General features: G+C 35.9%; 1 protein-coding gene across 1 annotated transcript in view; it reads left to right on the top strand.

Annotated features, from left to right (window-relative positions):
* The window catches only part of LOC126882896 (chitinase-3-like protein 1), a 37,284-nt gene extending 17,397 nt beyond the window's left edge, over positions 1-19,887 (top strand). The window contains exons 3-7 of the mRNA XM_050647966.1: positions 6,108-6,343; positions 10,065-10,192; positions 13,243-13,372; positions 17,557-17,742; positions 19,518-19,887. Of these exons, the coding sequence (XP_050503923.1) occupies positions 6,108-6,343; positions 10,065-10,192; positions 13,243-13,372; positions 17,557-17,742; positions 19,518-19,796 (959 nt within the window). The 3' untranslated portion in view covers positions 19,797-19,887. The remainder of the gene's footprint in view (positions 1-6,107; positions 6,344-10,064; positions 10,193-13,242; positions 13,373-17,556; positions 17,743-19,517) is intronic.
* Positions 19,888-20,102: the final 215 nt, after the last annotated feature.

Genomic DNA, 20,102 nt, shown 5'->3' with positions numbered 1-20,102 from the left:
AATCGACTACTACTTCCAGACACTCTTTACACCTAGCCTCAGACACTTCTACCAGTAACCTTTCGCCTCGCTTAGGTCCTAAGAAATGTTCCTATTGCCACGACTCTCACTCGATCTACTCTTGTCCTCAGTTCAAGCAGTTGAATTCTAAAGAACGTTTTAGTTTTGTCAAACAAAATAAATTTTGTATTAATTGTCTTGGGTCTCACATGCTCGATCAGTGTAAATCCAAATTCTCTTGCATAGTTTGTAAATCTCGTCATCACACGTTGCTCCATTTCGACAAAACGGGTCATAGTAACCCTTCCGCGGCTGTTGGCCAACACAACTCAAATAATCATAATAAAACCGCTATCTCAAATAACTCCCATATACAGGGTAATTCACAACAGGGGCCCTCACATGTTAGAGCTCCTGAAACGGAAGTTAATCTTCAAAATTCGACTCCACATTCAATGACTCTATCTGCAGCCTCGCTTGATAATCATTTGGTGTTATTAAGCACACTCCAGGTCTATCTTGTCGCTCCTAGCGGCAAGAGGGTCTTCGCAAAGGCACTTTTAGACTCGGCCTCACAGGTTTCATTTATTAGTGCTGACCTCGTAAAGGAACTGTCACTCACCACTAGAGATGGAAAATTACGGATCAACGGAATTAACTCCACCTCATCCTCGTCTCAATCTATTGTAGATACAACAATTTTCGCTGTCGCTAACGACGTTCCTTTTGACATCTCGTGCGCTGTACTCCCAAAGATAACAAATCCGCTCCCTCAAATTTCTATTTTAGCGAGCAAACTAAACATACCCTCAGAGATACCATTAGGTGATCCGATGTTCCATGTAACATCCCCAATTGGTATCCTGCTCGGTGCAGACCTGTATAACGATATCATTCAACCTGAAATAATTCGTTTGGGAAAAGGTCTTCCCGTTCTTCAACGCACTCTACTCGGGTACACGATATCAGGGTCAGTTCCAGACTTTGCTCTCAAGTCGAAAAATACTAAAAAGGCTTTGGAATTTTATTCAAACTCTCTCGTTACTTGTTGTTCTCATAACATTTCTTCCGCCGTAAATGAGCCGGTAGTGTCCAACGAGGAACTATTCGATAATTTACAAAAATTCTGGGAGCTGGAAGAAGCCGCTCCTCAGAACACCGATCTCGTTAATGATCACCCCGCTGAAATTAATTTTGTAAAACATGTTAATGTTCTCCCCAATGGACGATATGAGTCCACACTCAATCTCAAACTCCCTATCGAAGATATAGACATGGGAAATTCGTTTCTCTCGGCAAAAAGACGTTTTCTAAGTCTCGAGAAACGTTTTCAACTCAACCCTGATTTATTGGAAAAGTATCAGGACATTATATCGGAATATCTCAATAACGGACAAATAATTCAAGTGCCGTTAAAAATGCTAAATGACTCAGGTAAACCTAATTACTTTCTCCCTCACTTTCCCGTTTTCAAATCCAACTCTACTACTTCCACTCGTATAGTTTTCGATCCAAACAATAAATCGTCTACGGGAATCTCCCTCAGTGACGTCATAGACAAAGGTTATGTCGTCCAACATGAACTTTTTGACATTCTCGCTAAGTTTCGTCAGTTTAAATTCGCACTAGTAGGCGACATCAAGGCTATGTTCCTACAAATCGCCATTTGTCCCACTGAAACATTTCTGTTAAATTTTCTCTTTAGGGACAATGTTCAGCAGCCTTTACGGTGCTATCAATTTCAAAGATTACCCTTCGGGCTCCCAAGTAGCCCATTTATCGCTCAAAGAGTTATCAAGCACATCGCTGACAACAACAAACATACCCACGAACTTGCTACTAGTGTTCTGCAAGAATCTATCTATATGGATGACCTGATCAGCGGTGCTGACAGTCTTCATGAATTAAATTGTCTTTTCGAACAATTAACTTCTTTGCTAGAAACCCATGGTTTCCTCCTCCACAAGTGGAACTGCAGTTCTTCAGAATTTCTGTCTCAACACAATTTAAATCCCGTCTCTGAAGTCAGTCTTAACTTCACGGGATCTGATAAAGTCTTAGGCATATTCTGGGATTCAGAACACGACCACTTTTCGTTTAAAACTCCTATCTTCAAATTGGCTAATGTTGTTACTAAACGTACTATTCTCTCCTACATTGCTACTTTGTATGACCCGCTAGGATGGTTATCCCCTGTCCTTGTGAACGCTAAGCTCTTGATACAAGAAATATGGTCCCAGAAATTGGACTGGGATCAACCCATTGACTCACCCATCATTATGAAAAATTGGCAAAACCTCTTATCGACATTCAAAACTATAGAAGAGGTCAAGGTACCTCGATGCTTACTCTTACAAAAGAAAGTTGTTGATGTTCAATTAATTATTTTCACCGACGCATCGGAAAAAATATACAGCACTTGTGTGTATCTCAGAGCGACATACTCAGACTTCTCTGTATCGTCGCGGCTTATCGCTTCTAAAAACAAAATTTCTCCGCTAAAAAATAAACTCACCATCCCCAAATTGGAACTTTGTGGAATAGTGTTGGGAGTCACTCTGGCTCATAGACTTTTTCACATCTTCAAGAAAAATTTGAGTATATCTTCATCTCATCTCTTTGCTGACTCTACAATTGCCTTGTCTTGGATACTTTCTAAAAAACACATTTGGAACATTTTTGTACAAAACAGAATTCAAAAGGTCAATTCCTTGTTGGAAACTTTTCCTTGTGATTTCCATTTCGTCAGAAGTCACGAAAACATCGCTGACCCCGCTTCCAGAGGGATAAATGTCTTTGATAATCCCCAGACCACCGAAGACTGGTTATGCGGACCTAGCTTTATTAGAGACAATCCCATCGATTTTTCTCTTCATCAAATTCCTCATTTTCAGGATGATCTTCCTGAATTAAGGAAGTTAGTTGTCTCAAACATAGCAACAAATCACGAACTCAACGACACCTTTGAAAATCTATTCGCTAAATCTTCTTCTTTTCGTAAAATTCAAAGAATTGTCGCTTATCTTTTTAGATTCATCAGTAATATTAAAAAGAAAATAAATAACTCTCCACGAGATACGGATATATTGACGCCACCCGAAATGGAGATCGCTGATCACGCGATCATCAGGTATATCCAAAGTATCTACTTTAAAAAAGAGATTCTTGAATTGAAAAATGCTAAACTCGTGACCAATAAAGCCATTCGTAAACTCAACCCCTTCCTACAACATAATGATGGGCTGATTCGTGTGGGAGGACGTCTCCGACACGCCCCCATATCGTATAATCAAAAACACCCCATTCTACTTCCTTCTAAATGTCGAGTTGTAGAACTAATCTTGACTCAAGCTCATCATAAGTTATTACATTCAGGCGCGCAAACAGTACTTTCGTATGTCAAAATGAAGTACTGGCCAATTGACGGATTAAGACAGATTAAACGCTTAATTCGTAAGTGTGTAAACTGTTTCCGATTCATGACACCCAATTCTGTTCAACAGATGGCAGATATGCATCCCGATCGTGTACTCCCCACTAGACCCTTCCAAGTCGTCTCAGTGGACTATGGGGGGTTCTTCTTAATTAAGTCCTCACATTTGAGGAAGGCACCGCTTTACAAAGCATACGTAGCCTATTTCATTTGCATGAGCACTAAATGTGTTCATATCGAACTCGTCACAGGATTAAGCGCAGAAGCCTATATTCTTACTCTGAAAAGGTTTATTGCCAGAAGATCCACGCCCAGTATTATTTGGAGCGACAATGCCACAAATTTCCATGGGGCAAAAAATGAAATGCGCGAATTCTATGATTTTTTCTTAAATCAAAATAATTCGGAACAGATTAAGGAATTCTGTACTCAAAACTCCATAACTTTCAAGATGGGTGTTCCCCGCAACCCCCATCAATTCGGCCTCCATGAGGTAGGAATAAAGAGTGTGAAGTATCACCTCTATCGAATTATAGGAAATTCCCACTTCACCTTTGAAGTGTTTAACACAGTATTATGCCAAATCGAGGCTATTCTAAATTCGAGACCCATCACTAGGATGTCGTCTGACGCCAATGACTTCGCTTTCCTATCTCCAGCTCACTTCTTAGTTCAAAGAAGTTTAACCGCGCCCCCTGAACCAAGTGTTTCAGAGATACCTGAAAATAGGTTGAATCTTTTTCAGCGTATTAGTAAAATTCAACAGCAATTTTGGAAATTGTGGAAAAAAGACTATCTTTGCCTCCTGCAGCAAAGAAATAAATGGACCGACCCTACTGACCCTGTCAAGATCGGGGATTTGGTTCTGTTGAAGGAGGATGGTACTCCTCCACTCTTATGGCCAACTGCCAGGGTAATAGATGTATTGCCTGGTAAGGATGGTCTAGTTCGTACTGTCAAGATTCACACTACTCACGGTGATTTTCTTCGTGGTATTACGAAAATCGCTGTGATTCCCCTGGAAGATTAAAATCTATCCCTAGGGGGAAAACTTATCGTTTTCCTCCATTTTATCGTTGTTACCCCTTGTGTATATAAACTCTAATTTCTTCAAACATTTCTTATCGTTGTGCACATCTTTGCCAATCCCCTCTCTTCGAGGTGATATAGGCCATCTCTCTCGCCTGTCGCCCCCGGCAATATGTACAATAAATATATTATACACGGCTCACTAAAATAATTAGTTACGCCCCTGTACTACTGATTACTTAAAATTCAAGTAGTATTTATGTAACCTTTCTGGAAACTCCAGGTTATTGTTGAGACTCGCATTTGAACCCCTCGCCGGGGCAGATCGTCAAAAGCTTCCTAACGAGAATCATCTCTAATCTATCGACGCTCCCGCTATTCGTAAAAAGGCCGCATTTTACCGGCTTTTTTTGCTATCGTTTTATACCGCTCAGATAATTCAATCTGCTCAGTATTATCGACGATGATTTATTTAGCGTATTAGTGAGTGCCTTACAAATGAACCAAATGGATTATGGAATTCAATCAGAGCTCTGATGTGACACGTCATCAAGGAATAAAACTGTAAGTACTCTACATGTATGTGAACATAACTTATTAGTCGTGATACTGTATGCATTTTGAACCATATACCTCTCGTAGCAAATATTCTTTGTGCCATTTATGCAGATAATACTTTAAATTACATATGAAAAATCGTTATCTACTCTTAACCAGCTTACCTATGGGAATATACTCTATAACCGTACAATAAGTATAGGTTACTATTGTTAAGGATACTTTACGTATTGCCTAAACATTTAGAATTTCCATTTCTTTATTCATCTTTCTCAGAACCTCTTTGTTTGTGACGTGTTCTGTCCACGATATTTTCAGAATTCTTCTGTACACCCACAGCTGGAATGATTCTAGTTTTTTCATTGATGCAGCATTCAAGGTCCAAGCTTCTATTCCATAAAACCAAGTCGAGAAAACGTAGCACCTAGCCAACCTAACTCTTAGCTCCAACTTCAAATCTCTTGTGCAGACCACTTTTCTAAGTTTAGGGTCTTGGATTTTTGCAAATTTTTTGCTTATAACACCACGTTACGAAGAAATTATATTGCTTTTCGTATAATGTCTTTGATTTTTCTGACAATAAATTCAAAGTTACCGCTTTTGCAATATTTTTGATTTTAGGAAGTGTACACGGGATATCACTATCACTATTTTCCATAATTTTCGTTAAGTATATCCAATTGAACGCGAAAATTTTTCTGAACGTGCAAATTCTGTTAGTTTGCATGTTCAATTTGTTTGTATTGTATGGGTATATGGTTGCTACGGACGACGCGCGTTTATCAAACTTTAACGCGCTAGAGCAATAAAGTGACGGTACTCACTAAACGTCAACTTTTCGTTACCATTGACAAAAGAAAAAAGTCTGCTTTATCAAGTGATTGTAGAAAAAATAATTAAATTTCAAAATTATGGAACCGTTTTGTTTCCAAGTATTGATAAAGACAGTAACGTACTGGCTTGTGAGCAAACTGGATAGTTAGGTACGTGCCAATCTTGCTAAATAAAACAATTTTCTCAAAAAATATGACATATGGCCTTTATCCACTTATGTCTTCATTCATGTTCGCTGCTCCTAAATTTTTAGAGGGATTTAAACAATTAAAAAATCTGAAGAAAACAAATCCTGGACTAAAAATATTACTCAGCTTGGGAGGATGGAACGAAGGTTCCAAAAATTTCTCGATAGTGGCGGCTGATCAGTCAAAACGAGAAAGGTTAGCTAGAGAATGCCTAGCTTTAATTGAAGAATACGATTATGATGGAATAGACATAGACTGGGAATATCCTACATTGAGGGAAGGATCACATCCGTCAGATAAGGTAAAATACACATCTGTTATTTCCATTATTATAAATATATAATAGATTCTATAGCGTTCTACGCCTTCTGGTACCCAATCGCCAAGCCTGTTGATCTAGCCAGTCTCTTCCTTGAAGATTTCTTTCTGACATGGCTTTTGTAATTCCTTGTTTCCAAGAGGTCGGTGGCTATCCTCTTTATTTTCATTATTTTCATTTATTAACATATGGAATCCATCGCAAACACCAATCCTACATGCAATGACTACAGATTGAGGTAGGGTTCCTAGATTCTATTTAGAATGACGACTAGCTTTTTACTAGTGTATTTTTAAATATACAGAATGTTTACTAGAAACTAAATTAAGTTAGGCAGGAATATAAATAGACTGGTAAATATATCAACACGAGGCTTATTCAATTAAAATGCATCTTTGACCCAGAAAAAAATTATCGGCAAATAAATCTACAAAAATTACCACTGTATTGAAGGAACTTATTATGTATTATGTATTTATGGGCCGGCGTAGCTCAGGCGGTAGTATGCTTGGCTCGACTGCTGGTAGGCCGGGGTTCAAATTCCACCGCCGGCAAGAACAACTAGACATTTTTAAAATGTCTATAGGCCCCAGGTCGGCTCAGCCTGAATAAAATGAGTACCTTGGATAAAACCAGGGGTAATAATAGGCGGTTGAAGCGTAGCACTGGCCCTGTTACCTTCATTGTGTACGTAGGCCCTGGATATAGCAGACTACCCTGCTATAATCCAAAAGCCGAGTCAGCGGTATAAAACGGGAGACTATTCATATTATTATTATGTATGTCATTGTTTCACCAATCGATGCATACCCAGTTTAAAGAGTTCTTGTGGCTGTAGTTTAAAGAATTCTTTTAAGCATTTCTTATTTTTTCGTCAATCAAAAACGCTATTTTCAAAAACTCCTTTTAACGCTATTTTCAGTGGCCCCAAGTTGTGAACATCGTAGAGCAGTAATTCGGAACTACAGGGTGGATGCTCTAATATCCTCTATTTCTTTCGTTGTAGATTTCCTTTCACTTCTTTGGCCACCCAAGATGGAGCATTGTCATGCAGAAGAATGACACCACGTGAGAGCTTTTCTCGACGTGTTCGTCCTATTGTTTGCTGAACCTTGTTTAAAGTTTCATTATACAGTCGAACCTGCTTATTAGAATACCGGTTAAAGGAATATCCCGGTTTAAGGAATCGAAATTTGAGGTCCCGAAACGTTTATACCAGCAACCAGTGATCCGTTATTAGAATATCCTGGTTATAGGAATATTTTTACTTGGCACGAAGGCTATTCCAATAAGCGGGTTCGGCTGTACAGGTTTTCGTTGATATGCACTCTAGGTTCTGTAAACTCTATGAACAAGGCTCCTTTATGGTTAAAAAAGTTAACATGACCTTGCCCGCAGAAGGTTGAAATTTGTATGACCGCACGCTGATTATAAACTGCTCGTCAAAAGTTAGGGATATAGAAAATTATGCTAATTTGCATAGCTGATTTTTTCGAGAACAGATTAACGGATTTCGCTAATTTTTTTATTATTTTAGATTTTTCTTTAGTATTTACACAGTTGTGCAAAGGTGTACTCAAACTTCTTTTTTGTACTTATACCGGGTGGAAGAAAAGAAATGTTTTTCTTATGTTAAGTTTGAGACTCCCTGTGGGGAGGACGAGGTACAAATGTGAGTATTCATCAGGATCGTATTGTAGCCTCATGTTCTGTGAACATTTTGTTTTTTGATAGTCCCTGATATCTTTATAAACAAATAAAATATACTTTTTTATAATTTAACATATGTTTTATAATTTAACCGAAACAAAAGTTTGAGACGCCTTGTAGGGAGGAAGAGACACAAGGGTGGGTATACATCGATATTATGTTGTAGTCTCCTATTTTTCCAATATTTTATTTTTCTAGTTTCTCTGATATCTTAAATAACAAAGAAACTAGACGGTTTTATTCTTTAGTATGTGTTTTAACTGACGACATGCGATACGTGAAGACCACTGTGATAAAATACCACATTATCATACCACTATGATGAAATTATTTTCTACATATAGTGCGAAAGGAACAGAGTGTTTAAAGAAAAAAATCTGTGTAATATACCTCTCGCTATTTAAAGAACCTCCACGTAGATACCAAATCCGTACTTATTCTTAAGGAAATTTCGTCCCAAAAAACATCACAGGGCCTCCATTAAACAATCTCGTCTCTCTTATATTACGCTAAGCATACCGCTTACCTGGTCGACAAATAACTCTTACAGGTGTCGATAAGAATTGTTTGCCTTATGTGCATTTCTGTTTAAAAGTTTTGTTAATTGTTATTATTTATTGTTAATTTAATTTTGTTTCAGTTAAAACACACGTTAAACAGTAAAACCACCTATCTTCTTTGATTCTAAAGATATCAAGGAGATTCAAAAAAGAAGATGTTCACAAAACATAAGACTACGATACAATTCCGATGTATACTAACATTTGTATCTCGTCCTCCCTACAGGGTGGCACAAACTTAACATAAGAAAAACATTTCTTTTGTTCCACCCGGTATAAGTACAAAAAAAAGTTTGAGTAAACCTCTGTACAACTGTGTAAATACTAAAGAAAAATCTAAAATAAAAAAAATTAGCGGAATCCGTTAATTTGTTCACGAAAAAATCAATTATGAAAATGAGCATAATATTTGAAGGGTACGGGGAAAAAGGAGGTATGTCGCTTCTGTTGAATTTTTCAGCAGAGCATTTTCAAAGTTATAAGACTAATATTATTGATATGTTCTGATGGTATTTTTTTTAAATCGTATGTTTGGAAAATTTACTCTGTGGGAGCACACGAAAACAATGTGTTTTCACTTATTTCTACGTGTTTCACAACTGACCTTCCCCTAATTAACGGGTTACACCGTGACATTCCCCCTTCTTCTCCTGTATGGGTATTGTATTATTAGTGTTACCTCATGACACAACCCATTTTTAACCAGTGTTATTTACGTATAGTAAAGTACAGAATATAACCTTAGCTTAAATTTACTGAAAAGATAAAAAAGCTGGGTCTCAATGAACATCTTTATAAGACCATGCAGAAAGCTGTACTACTGGCGACGGCCAGAAGTGTACGAAAATTTTTGGGAGATACACCTGCATACCAAGTCACCTAGGGCTCGATAACATGGAAAGAGTCCCACCAGAGCTCAATCCTTTTGATACCCTAGGTGTCTGGGATGAGTCAATTTTTCCGTTCGAGGGAGTGTGAGCCGTATGGCTAAATCTGGAAATCGTATCGCATGTAGATGTCTCAGCCTGCGCGTGAAAATAAGTTCTTAGATTAGTAACTTGTTTACTGGATCGTATGGCATTTTTGCCGGAGAGATCCTTTCGGATTGTTCCGGCGCCATTTACATCTTTAATCCTGTTTCAAGTAACTAGTGTCGATGTACACTATCCTAGGGGGTCCGACGGCTTAACGTGCTTTCCGAGGCACGGTGAAACGGCTCGTATGATTTTTAGAAATAAAAAATTGATTGTCGTTGACAGGGCTCGAACCCGCGTGCTCTGGCGTATGAGGCCAGTGATCATGCCGTTGAGCTACGGCCGTTCACGCTAATTCTGATGTGACACGTGGTCTATGCAAGGTTAGTAGCGCTTGTCTGCTCTTCGCCCAGATTATTATTATTGTTGTATCAATTTATCTTTTACGTTTTTTTATAGGACAACTTTGTAGAAATGTTAAAAGACTTCCAAGCTATCATGAAACCAAAAGGTTTATTACTAAGTGCGGCTGTAGCTGGAGCTGTAGATAAAATTGAATCTGCTTATCATGTCGAAGAAGTAGCGAAGTAAGTTTTTTTCATATTGTATATATAGCAGTGGCGGGCGGCTCGTCAGAGGAGGCAAGGGAGTCAAAAAGTGTCAAAAATGACAATGTTCAAGGCTCAAAAACACAAATAAAAATTATTATTTTTAAAATTACAAATTGCTTAAATTTAATTTCAAACCTTCTTCTATCAGATCTCGATAGACATTTTTGGTATATTTTATTCTAAAACATTGTTTTTTCATTGTTAATCTGGCTCTATTTTAAAGCATAAAGTTTTTAAGTTTAAATATTAATTGTTTATAACTCGAAACCGATCAACTTTCGTGAAAAATTACAACAGATCTTTTTTGTTCCGAATGATTTAAAAAACCTAAAATATTGATATCTGTCCTAGGTGAAAAAATAAATTTTTATAATTTGTTTAAAAAAAATTATAGCACTCAGGTATAGGATACATTACATTAAAAATAATCAGTATTTCTTAAGGACCTCAAAACGAAAAAAATTTACAGCGTGTTCTATTTGAAATAAGAAAGTTCATTAAATTTTCAGACAAACGTAAGATCTGGCAACAATGTAAATACCATCATAATATCGACCCAATCAGAAGACCCTTACTTTCAGCTGCAAGGTGTTTCAGAGATAATTGAGGCGTTCCATAAATAAAACTCATTCAATATTTATAGTTGATTGGAATTATACAGTGCTAGTCAAAAGTCCGTCCCCCCCCCCCTCGTATCTTTTGAATGGTTATACTAGTCCAGAAAGCCACTGCGCATCCGCTAGAGAAAATATTCTAATTCGGATTTTTTGCACAATCTTACTCAAAAAGGACTCCTTTTAACAAATTTGCATGTTGCCAGGACCAAAAGGTGGTCAAAAATTTTTTAAACGTTTTTTTTTTGTTTTTTTCCTAAAATTATTTTTCTTGCATGGAAAAAAGTTTTTTTAGGTTTTTTGGATCATTCCAAACAGATAAGGCCTTTAGTGACTTTTCTCTAAAAATGATAGTTTTTGACATATAAGCGATTAAAAATTGAAAAATTGCGAAATCGGCCATTTGTAACCCTCAAAAACTATGTGAAAAACTGAAAATTTGAATGTTGCCAAGGTAGGTAGATATTCTTTAAACATCGATTGATGAAATCCCGAAGAGTTTTTTTCAATACAATATTCAAAACTCCTTTGTTTTTTAATTGGTAATCAAGCGTGCGCGACACTATTTTTCACCGGCAGTATGGTGCAAATGAAAAGAATAAATTCGTTATTTCGTAAACCGGTGACTTTAAGGAAAAATCCCGAAACAGGTCGATTTTTATTTTTAAGTTACGATATTGTGGCCTATATCGTATACTAGTGACGTCATCCGTCTGGGCGTGATGACGTAATCGATGATTTTTTTAAATGAGAATAGGGGTCGTGTGGTAGCTCATTTGAAAGGTTCTTCAATTTTCTATTCAGTAATGTAAACATTTACATAATTATTTATACAGGGTGTCCTTCTACTTATTTTTTTGTCAAATAATTTAATTTAATAAAAATTTTTTGGACACCCTGTATAAATAATTATGTAAATGTTTATATTACTGAATAGAGAATTGAAGAACCTTTCAAATGAGCTAGCACACGACCCCTATTCTTATTTAAAAAAAGCATCGATTACGTCATCACGTCCAGATGGATGACGTCACTAGTATACCATATATGCACAATATCATAACTTAAAAATAAAAATCGACCTGTTTCTGGATTTTTCCTTAAAGTCGCCGGTTTACGAAATAACGAATTTATTCCTTTCATTTGCACCATACTGTCGCGTGGAAAATAGTGTCGCGCACGCTTGAATAGCAATTAAAAAACAAAGGAGTTTTGAATATTGTATTGCAAAAAACTCTTCGGGATTTCATCAATCGATGTTTAAAGAATATCTACCTACCTTGGCAACATTCAAATTTTCAGTTTTTCACATAGTTTTTGAGGGTTACAAATGGCCGATTTCGCAATTTTTCAATTTTTAATCGCTTATATGTCAAAAACTTCATTTTTAGAGAAAAGTCACTAAAGACCTTTTCTGTTTGGAATGATCCAAAAAACCCAAAAAAACTTTTTTCCATGAAAAAAAAAATAATTTTAGGAAAAAAACAAAAAAAAAAACGTTTAAAAAATTTTTGACCACCTTTTGGTCCTGGCAACATGCAAATTTGTTAAAAGGAGTCCTTTTTTAGTAAGATTGTGCAAAAAATCCGAATTAGAATATTTTCCCTAGCGGATGCAAAGTGGCTTTCTGGACTATACCTATAACAGTGAAATTTGGATTGAGGAAATAAACGGACGTAGGCTTCTCAACTAGGCATAGCAGTTGACGTAATGACAGATGACGTTACAGCGCCACTGTGACAGATAATTTTAAATGGGAACTTATGGCAAGGGATACCTCGTTTGAAAGGTATTAAAAATACCTTTATCATCTGTCATGTTCATATATTTAATTATCACACATTTCACAATTTTACATTTATGTTCGAATATTTCTAACACCAATATATGGATATTTGTTAATGTTTTATTTTCAACATCAATATAAACTTTAAATTCATTGGCTGAAGTAACAAAATAGTTCATAACGTCTTATTGACAATCTGTCACTGGCATACTTCTACTGTTAAAGGGTTCTTACCCATAACTTTTTGGTGGCTCACGCATGCATGCTATTGTAAGTATGGCCTCTGTCAATTCTTAACCTTAGTCAACTTTTATAACATTATCTACTATTAATTAGGTTATACTTACTATTTTAGGGCTTAACACTGATGATGGATTACCTATTAATCCGAAAACGTTTTGTTTTGTGATGTAACCCTTATTGGGGTCTTTTAAATATCCTTTTTACAAAGGATCTTGTATTTTTTTGAAAATACCTACTCCTCCCTAAAAATTTTTCTGATAAGTATAACCGTTCAAAAGATACGAGGGGGGAACCGACTTTTGACTAGCACTGTAGATAAATATTTATAATAACTAAACTTTCACTGTAACTGAATTGAATATTTGAACTTTCACTGTCTTTAGGTATTTGGATATGATAAATGTAATGGCGTATGACTACCATGGGGCATTTGATAATTTAGTGGGACACGTATCGCCTCTGCATGCCTCCTCTAAGGATTACCAACATGGAAGAAATGCTACTTACACAGTAGTAAGTACGGCTGATATAAACTAAACCTAACTTTTCATTATAGTATTTTTACTACAAAAACGTTATTACGTAGGTCAAAATTTTTGACGTAAGAGAACTGTCAAAACATTAGAATGTGACTTTTCATTATTGCCGTGTTTATAATAAACATAGCAATAATGAAAAGTCACATTCTAATGTTTTGACAGTTCTCTTACGTCAAAAATTTTGACCTACGTAATAACGTTTTTGTAGTAAAAATACTATACATATAAAAAGCGGCTAATTGATTTGGGGATAAAAGATAATATTTGGGAAAGTATGAAGTATTTGTTTAAATATTTTATTTTTTATTTACAACTTTGTGGGTCTTACCATGTATAAAGAATGGAGGAACATGGAATCGCAAAGGTGATAATAAAATGGCAACCCCCGGAGAGAAGGAAAGGGGGCAAACCGAAAACTACTTGGATAAGTGGAAGCCAATAAGCATTGTCTGAGAGAAATCTACTACCAGGAGATTAAAGAGATCGACGTGGCTGGAATATAGGAACCGGAATGCGAAGGGCGCTATAAACCGGTGTTATATACATAACCAATTCTATAGCGTTCTACGCCTTCCGGTACCCAATCACCAAGCCTGTCGATCTAGCCAGTCTCATTCTTGTAGATTTCTTTCTGACATGGCTTTTGTAATTACTTGTTTCCAGGAGGTCGGTGGCCTTCCTCTTTTCCGTTTTTCTGGCGATATCGATCTCACTGTAATTTTTGGTAGTCTTTCATCTCCCATTCGTTGAACGTGTCCATACCAAGTGAGTTGGTTTCGTTGTACTTCTTCCACTATTGTTTTCGGCTTACCTACTTTATCTCTGATCTTTTCATTTCGAACATGGTCACATTTCGATATTCTGGCAGCTCTTCTAAAAAAATCCATTTCGGTAGTAAGCAGCTTATTTTCGGATGTTTTTGTCATTTGCCACATTCGGAGCCATACGTTAAAATTGGTTTCAGAATAGCGTCGTACATCCTCATTTTTGTATTTAAGGTAATGCTATGTTGCCACAAGACAGGGTTTAGGGCTCTAGTAATATTTCTAGCCTTCGTCACTCTATCATCTATACTAGGGTCCGTTCTTCCAGTATTTGTTAATTTAATCCCCAGATATATATACACTGTACAACCCCTGATGTAGTCACTTCCGTCAAGATCTAGGTCTTCATGTTGTATTTGGTCACCGATGTGTAGATATTGTGTTTTCTTTATGTTTACCTATAAACTCCATTTCATGTATTCTTTTATCAATTTTCTCGTCATATATTCTAAGTCTTCCTTATCTTGGGCAACTACCACCTGGTCGTCTGCGTAGTTCAAAGTGTATAGTGTTATATCTCCGATTGGTATACCCATACCACTGCATTTCTGCTTCCAAAGTTTGAGAGCACCATGGGTATATATATATTGAAATGAATGGGAGATAAACAGCACCCTTGTTTAAGGCCTTTTGTTACTTGGAAGCTAATTGACAGACAGTTACCTCTCTTTACCCTTGACATAGAATCTTTATAGAGGCTTTGGATGGCTTTGATGATAGTTGCAGATATGTGTGTATTGTCCAAAACCTCCCACAATTTTTCCACGGTGACTGTGTCATATGCCTTCGTTAGGTCGACAAAAATATATATGTGTCTTGTCCACGTTCTAGTCTTTTTTCCATTACCTGTGTTAGACAAAATATATTACAGAATATATTACAATACATACCGGTGTTATATAACATATATTTATTATTATGTTTTTTCTGGACTGGGTTTTGTAACACGGAGGAGGGATGCAAAAAGAATTTATGAAAGAATGAATGAATGAAAGAATTTTTGGAATGGATACAAAAGAGTAGTATTTATGTTAGTGTGCTTATAATTTAAATTTACATTTAATCGTATGTTCATAAATAACCTCGCACACTCGTATATTTTCAGTTGAAAGTAAACTCGACAAGTTAAAATGTGTCTATTTATATTTTATATAGATTATTGAGCAGTAGAGAAATCTCTTGTTGGATAGAAAGGCATTCTAATATAATATTTTCTAAACTACCATGTTTTTCGCATACGCAAAATTCTTCGTTATGGATACCAAAACGGCATTAATTTATACTAGGGACACATTGCATGATTACTTCTTATTCGTGAAATTATTTTTATAAAATTTCTATTTTGTACATTAAAAAAATATTGGTTTTCTTTTTAGTTTTAGAAGTAACATTTTAAACTTTTTCCCAGAGTTGGCTTTTTCGTATTTTTCTTGCCATTTAGTTTTTATAGTTATTTTCATTTGGCTTACGTGATCATTCAAAGGTAGCTTCATGTTAATCATCCCCCCTTCTGTAGTAGCTGTTTTTGCTAATCTGTCTGCTATCTCGTGGTATTCTATAATCAATTTTAATCAATTGTGTAAATATTTCATAAAAATCTTTCATTAAATCGTCATACTGGCCGGTTATATTAATATTTTAAAACGTTTTTTATATATGTACTTGGCTTCGTCTTTGTCACTATGTTACTATGTGCGCAAATTTTGCAATCCATTTTAAACATAGTTCTATGCTACCTAGGCACGTTAAATTTTCAGAATAGCTCAGAACTAGCTAACAGTGCAATATTTAACTGCTATATTATGGATAAATCGATTTTTTTTTAATTTCAAACTATTTTAAACATGTGACTAATGCAATGACATTTAGATTCCATTTTAAAGTACGTCAACAAATGTATATCTACAAATTGGTGGTGGCTCAGTCGCATTAGACTGCAGATCGAGAGCTCCCGAATTCAAAAACCCGGCTGTTGCTTATCTTTTTTTAATTTTTTTAATAAATAGTTAAAAGTTAATATACTTAAAATTCATATTTTATAAGTTAATTATTATATATAAATATTATATATATACCATTTTAAATATTTTCTTTGATTTATATGAGTTTAAAATCGATTACAAAAATTTTTATTATACTAGTGTAATTTTTGGAATTTTAAGCATTTTATATGGTCAAATTATTTTATGTTCTCTTCTATAAATAACAAAAACTTTTTATTGTATAAGTTCCTTTTTATAAAAGTGTAATTATTTTTATTTTTTCTAATGCACTTCTGCCTTGATAGCAACAATAATAAACCAATATATTTAAATAAATACTAAATACTTTTCCAAACAGGCAATATTTATTATAAAAAATGGTGCTATTTTTATGTTTTTCTATTTTGTTTCGTTTGCGTTGTTCCACACCATGTAAAACTTAGAGTCTGGATTGTAGACTTTAGAGCCTATAAGTCCAAACATGCGACCATGGCCTTCCATGGGCTGTCAGTAGTCTCGATGATGATGATGATTTCATTTTGTAGGTTTACAATTTTTTATTCTAACTCTGATACTAATCAGAGCAACAGTGGCCTAAGCCACAAATTGAGCATTTTTAGATTAATATATCAATAAAAGGAGCAATATTAAATATTCGGATTAAAAAAGGTCTACACCTAAAAAGTGTCTTTTTATACAAAAATCATAGTTGTTCTTATGTATCATAATTATTGTGGTTATTATAGCGACCGTAAATTTTTAATTAACAATAATTTAATTGTTTCCAAACCGTTCATTCAATTTCCATCGGCTAATCTATACAAAAAGATCTTTGATATTACCAAGTTATTTAATTGTTGATAAGCAATTACTTATCTAAAATTTTAGTTGAAAATTAAAGATTTTATTGGAAAAACCCGCAATTTCCGGGGAAAATTTTCGTCGAAGTAAATCAGAAAAAGCACGTCTCTATGCAGAATTTAATTACGGTGAATTTTTATTTGAGTGTTTTTGGTGTAACGTTAAAATCTTTGGAGTTATAGAGCAAAAATTGAAAAAAAACACGATTTTCGGGCGCCATTTTGTTTATAAAAAAAGTAGCACACTATCTGCGGACTTTGCATACCTATAGTATTAATACATACAATCATAAGATTCGATTCCAACAATAAAATTGCTGGTAAATAACTTTTCCTTGTATTTTGCTAATTAGCCCAGAAGATAATGAATGATACTGAAAATGTGCATGTGTTACTGATCCGTGCCACGCGCACTGTCTAAAGATGCGTGCCGTGGCATGCATCCGTGCCAAGCGCAGCGAAATGTTTAATAAACTAGTCTATAATTTTTAGGCTACTGGTTTAGAATACTGGCTATACAAAAATGCAGATCCTTCAAAAATCAATCTTGGGCTTCCAACTTACGGAAGAACTTTTACTCTGGCAGACAGAACCAAAACCGAACTATACTCAGAAGTGCTTGGTCCAGGCGAAAGAGGACTTTACACGGGAATAAGAGGAAGTTTGGGATATCACGAAGTAAGTAAATATTAGTATTTTTGGTCATTAAGAGGCTACATGAGCTCGTCATCAATTTTTTTTTCGAAAGTTCTGCGAACTTTCAACAGTGCGGCAACAGTGAGACAGTGACACTATACTGTCAAAAGCGAACTATTGTGAAAAAAATAATCATCATCATCATCATCATTCTCTTTGCCTTATCCCTATGCGGGGTCGGCTTCCCTAATTGCATTTCTCCACACAATTCTATCTTGGGTCATATCAATGTTAATCCCCTTTACCAACATGTCCTGCCTTATCGTCTCCCCCCAGGTCTTCTTTGGTCTTCTTCTTCTACTTCTTCCAGGAATCTGCACTTCAGCTATTCTTCGTATTGGGTGATTAACGTCCCGACGTTGAACATGACCAAACCATCTTAACCTATGCTCTCTCATTTTGGCATCAATTGGTGCCACACCTAGACTTCCCATAATATATCTACTCATTTTTAATTTTATCTTTTTTTGTCACTCCACTCATCCATCTAAGCATTCTCATTTCCGCCACATGCATTCGTTGTTCCTCTTTCTTTTTCACTGCCCAACATTCAGTTCCGTACATCATAGCCGGTTTTATGGCTGTTTTATAGAATTTTCGCTTCAACTTCATTGGAATTTTTTGTCACACAGCACACCACTTGCTTCTTTCCACTTCATCCATCCAGCCCTAATTCTACTTCATACATCTCCATCTATTTCCCCATTACTCTGTAATACCGATCCTAGGTACTTAAAACTATTGCTTTTCACAATCATTTCACCATCCAAAGATACCATTTTATTTGTAGTAACTCCATCTTCAAATGAACATTCCAAATACTCTGTTTTTGTCCTACTAAGTTCTAAACCCTTTTCCTCCAGAGCTTGTCTCCACTGTTCCGGTTTTTGTTCTAAGTCTCTTTCACTATTTACTATTAACACTACATTATCAGCATACATTAGGCACCATGGAATACTACCCTGTAGTTTCGCTGTTATCTGGTCCAAAACTAATGAGAATAAAAGAGGACTAAGCACCGAACCTTGGTGCAGTCCTACTATCACCTAAAATTTATCAGTCTCTCCCACACATGTCCTAACACTAGTCATTACTCCCTCATACATATCTCTCACAATCTTTACATATTTGCCAGGGACTCCTTTCTTATTGAGTTCCCACCACAGAATCTCTCGAGGAACTCTACCATATGCTTTCTCAAGATCAATGAATACCATATGAGCGTTGGTCTCTTTATTCCTGTATTTTTCCATAAGTTGTCTTACAATGAAAAATGCATCTGTTGTTGATCTGCCCTGCAGAAAGCCAAATTGATTATCGGATATTTCGGTTTCTTCACGTATCCGTCTTTCAATTACTCTCTCCCATATTTTCATGGTGTGGCTAAGTAATTTTATAGCCCTGTAGTTTGTACATTGTTGTATGTCTCCCTTGTTTTTGTAGACAGGTACTAATATACTGCTTCTCCATTCGTCTGGCATTTGCCCAACTTCCATAAGTCTATTAAATAGACCTGCTAGCCAACTTATTCCTGTCTCTCCCAATGCTCTCCATACTTCCTCAGGAATATCATCTGGTCCGACTGCTTTTCCTTTATTTATTTTTTGAAGCGCTTGAGCCATTTCCTCGTTTGTTATTCTGGTAACCATTGCTGTTACTTGAATAACAAGCAAGAGGAAGTGGCTCAAGCGCTTCAAAAAATAAAGAAAAGGAAAGCGGGTGGATCTGGATATAATCATCCTACGATATATTTACAGATCTGCGAATTCTATTCTGGTTCCGACTCAACTTACTACTGGGATGACGAACAAAAGGTGCCTCATAGGGTATGGGAGGATCAATGGGCTGGATATGATGACCAGAGATCGATACAATATAAAGTGGACTTTGCTGTGAGTCACAACCTCGCTGGCGTTTTGATTTGGTCTTTGGATACAGACGACTTCCGAGGAGAATGTGGTAGAAAATATCCTCTCTCGTATGCTGCTAAAGAAAGGCTAATGTATCATGAAACAAAAAAGAAGAATGCAAAATAATTTCATATTTTTATATCGATTTATGTAAAATAGGCTCTTGATTATATTACTTTTTTGGAATTTACGGAAATAAAGAAATATTGAATTACAATGTCTGTGAAATTTTTATTTTAAGGATAATACGTATGCGGCAAAATAAACAGTACTGAATACATACTTATATGTGTTAGGCGCCGAAACATACTGAGTCTTAAGTGCTTCAGAATTGTTCTCAGTTTTGCAGAAAAAAATTTTATGTTACATCCGGAAGGCAAATGGGCACAGGTCGACCTATATTCGGATCTCGTACTACACTCCTGGCCAAAA

Source organism: Diabrotica virgifera, chromosome 4, assembly GCF_917563875.1.
Source record: "Diabrotica virgifera virgifera chromosome 4, PGI_DIABVI_V3a".
NCBI classification, from domain to species: domain Eukaryota; kingdom Metazoa; phylum Arthropoda; class Insecta; order Coleoptera; family Chrysomelidae; genus Diabrotica; species Diabrotica virgifera.
The sequence above is the reverse complement of the archived record's forward strand: the minus strand, read 5'-3'. Positions and strand labels throughout refer to the sequence as shown.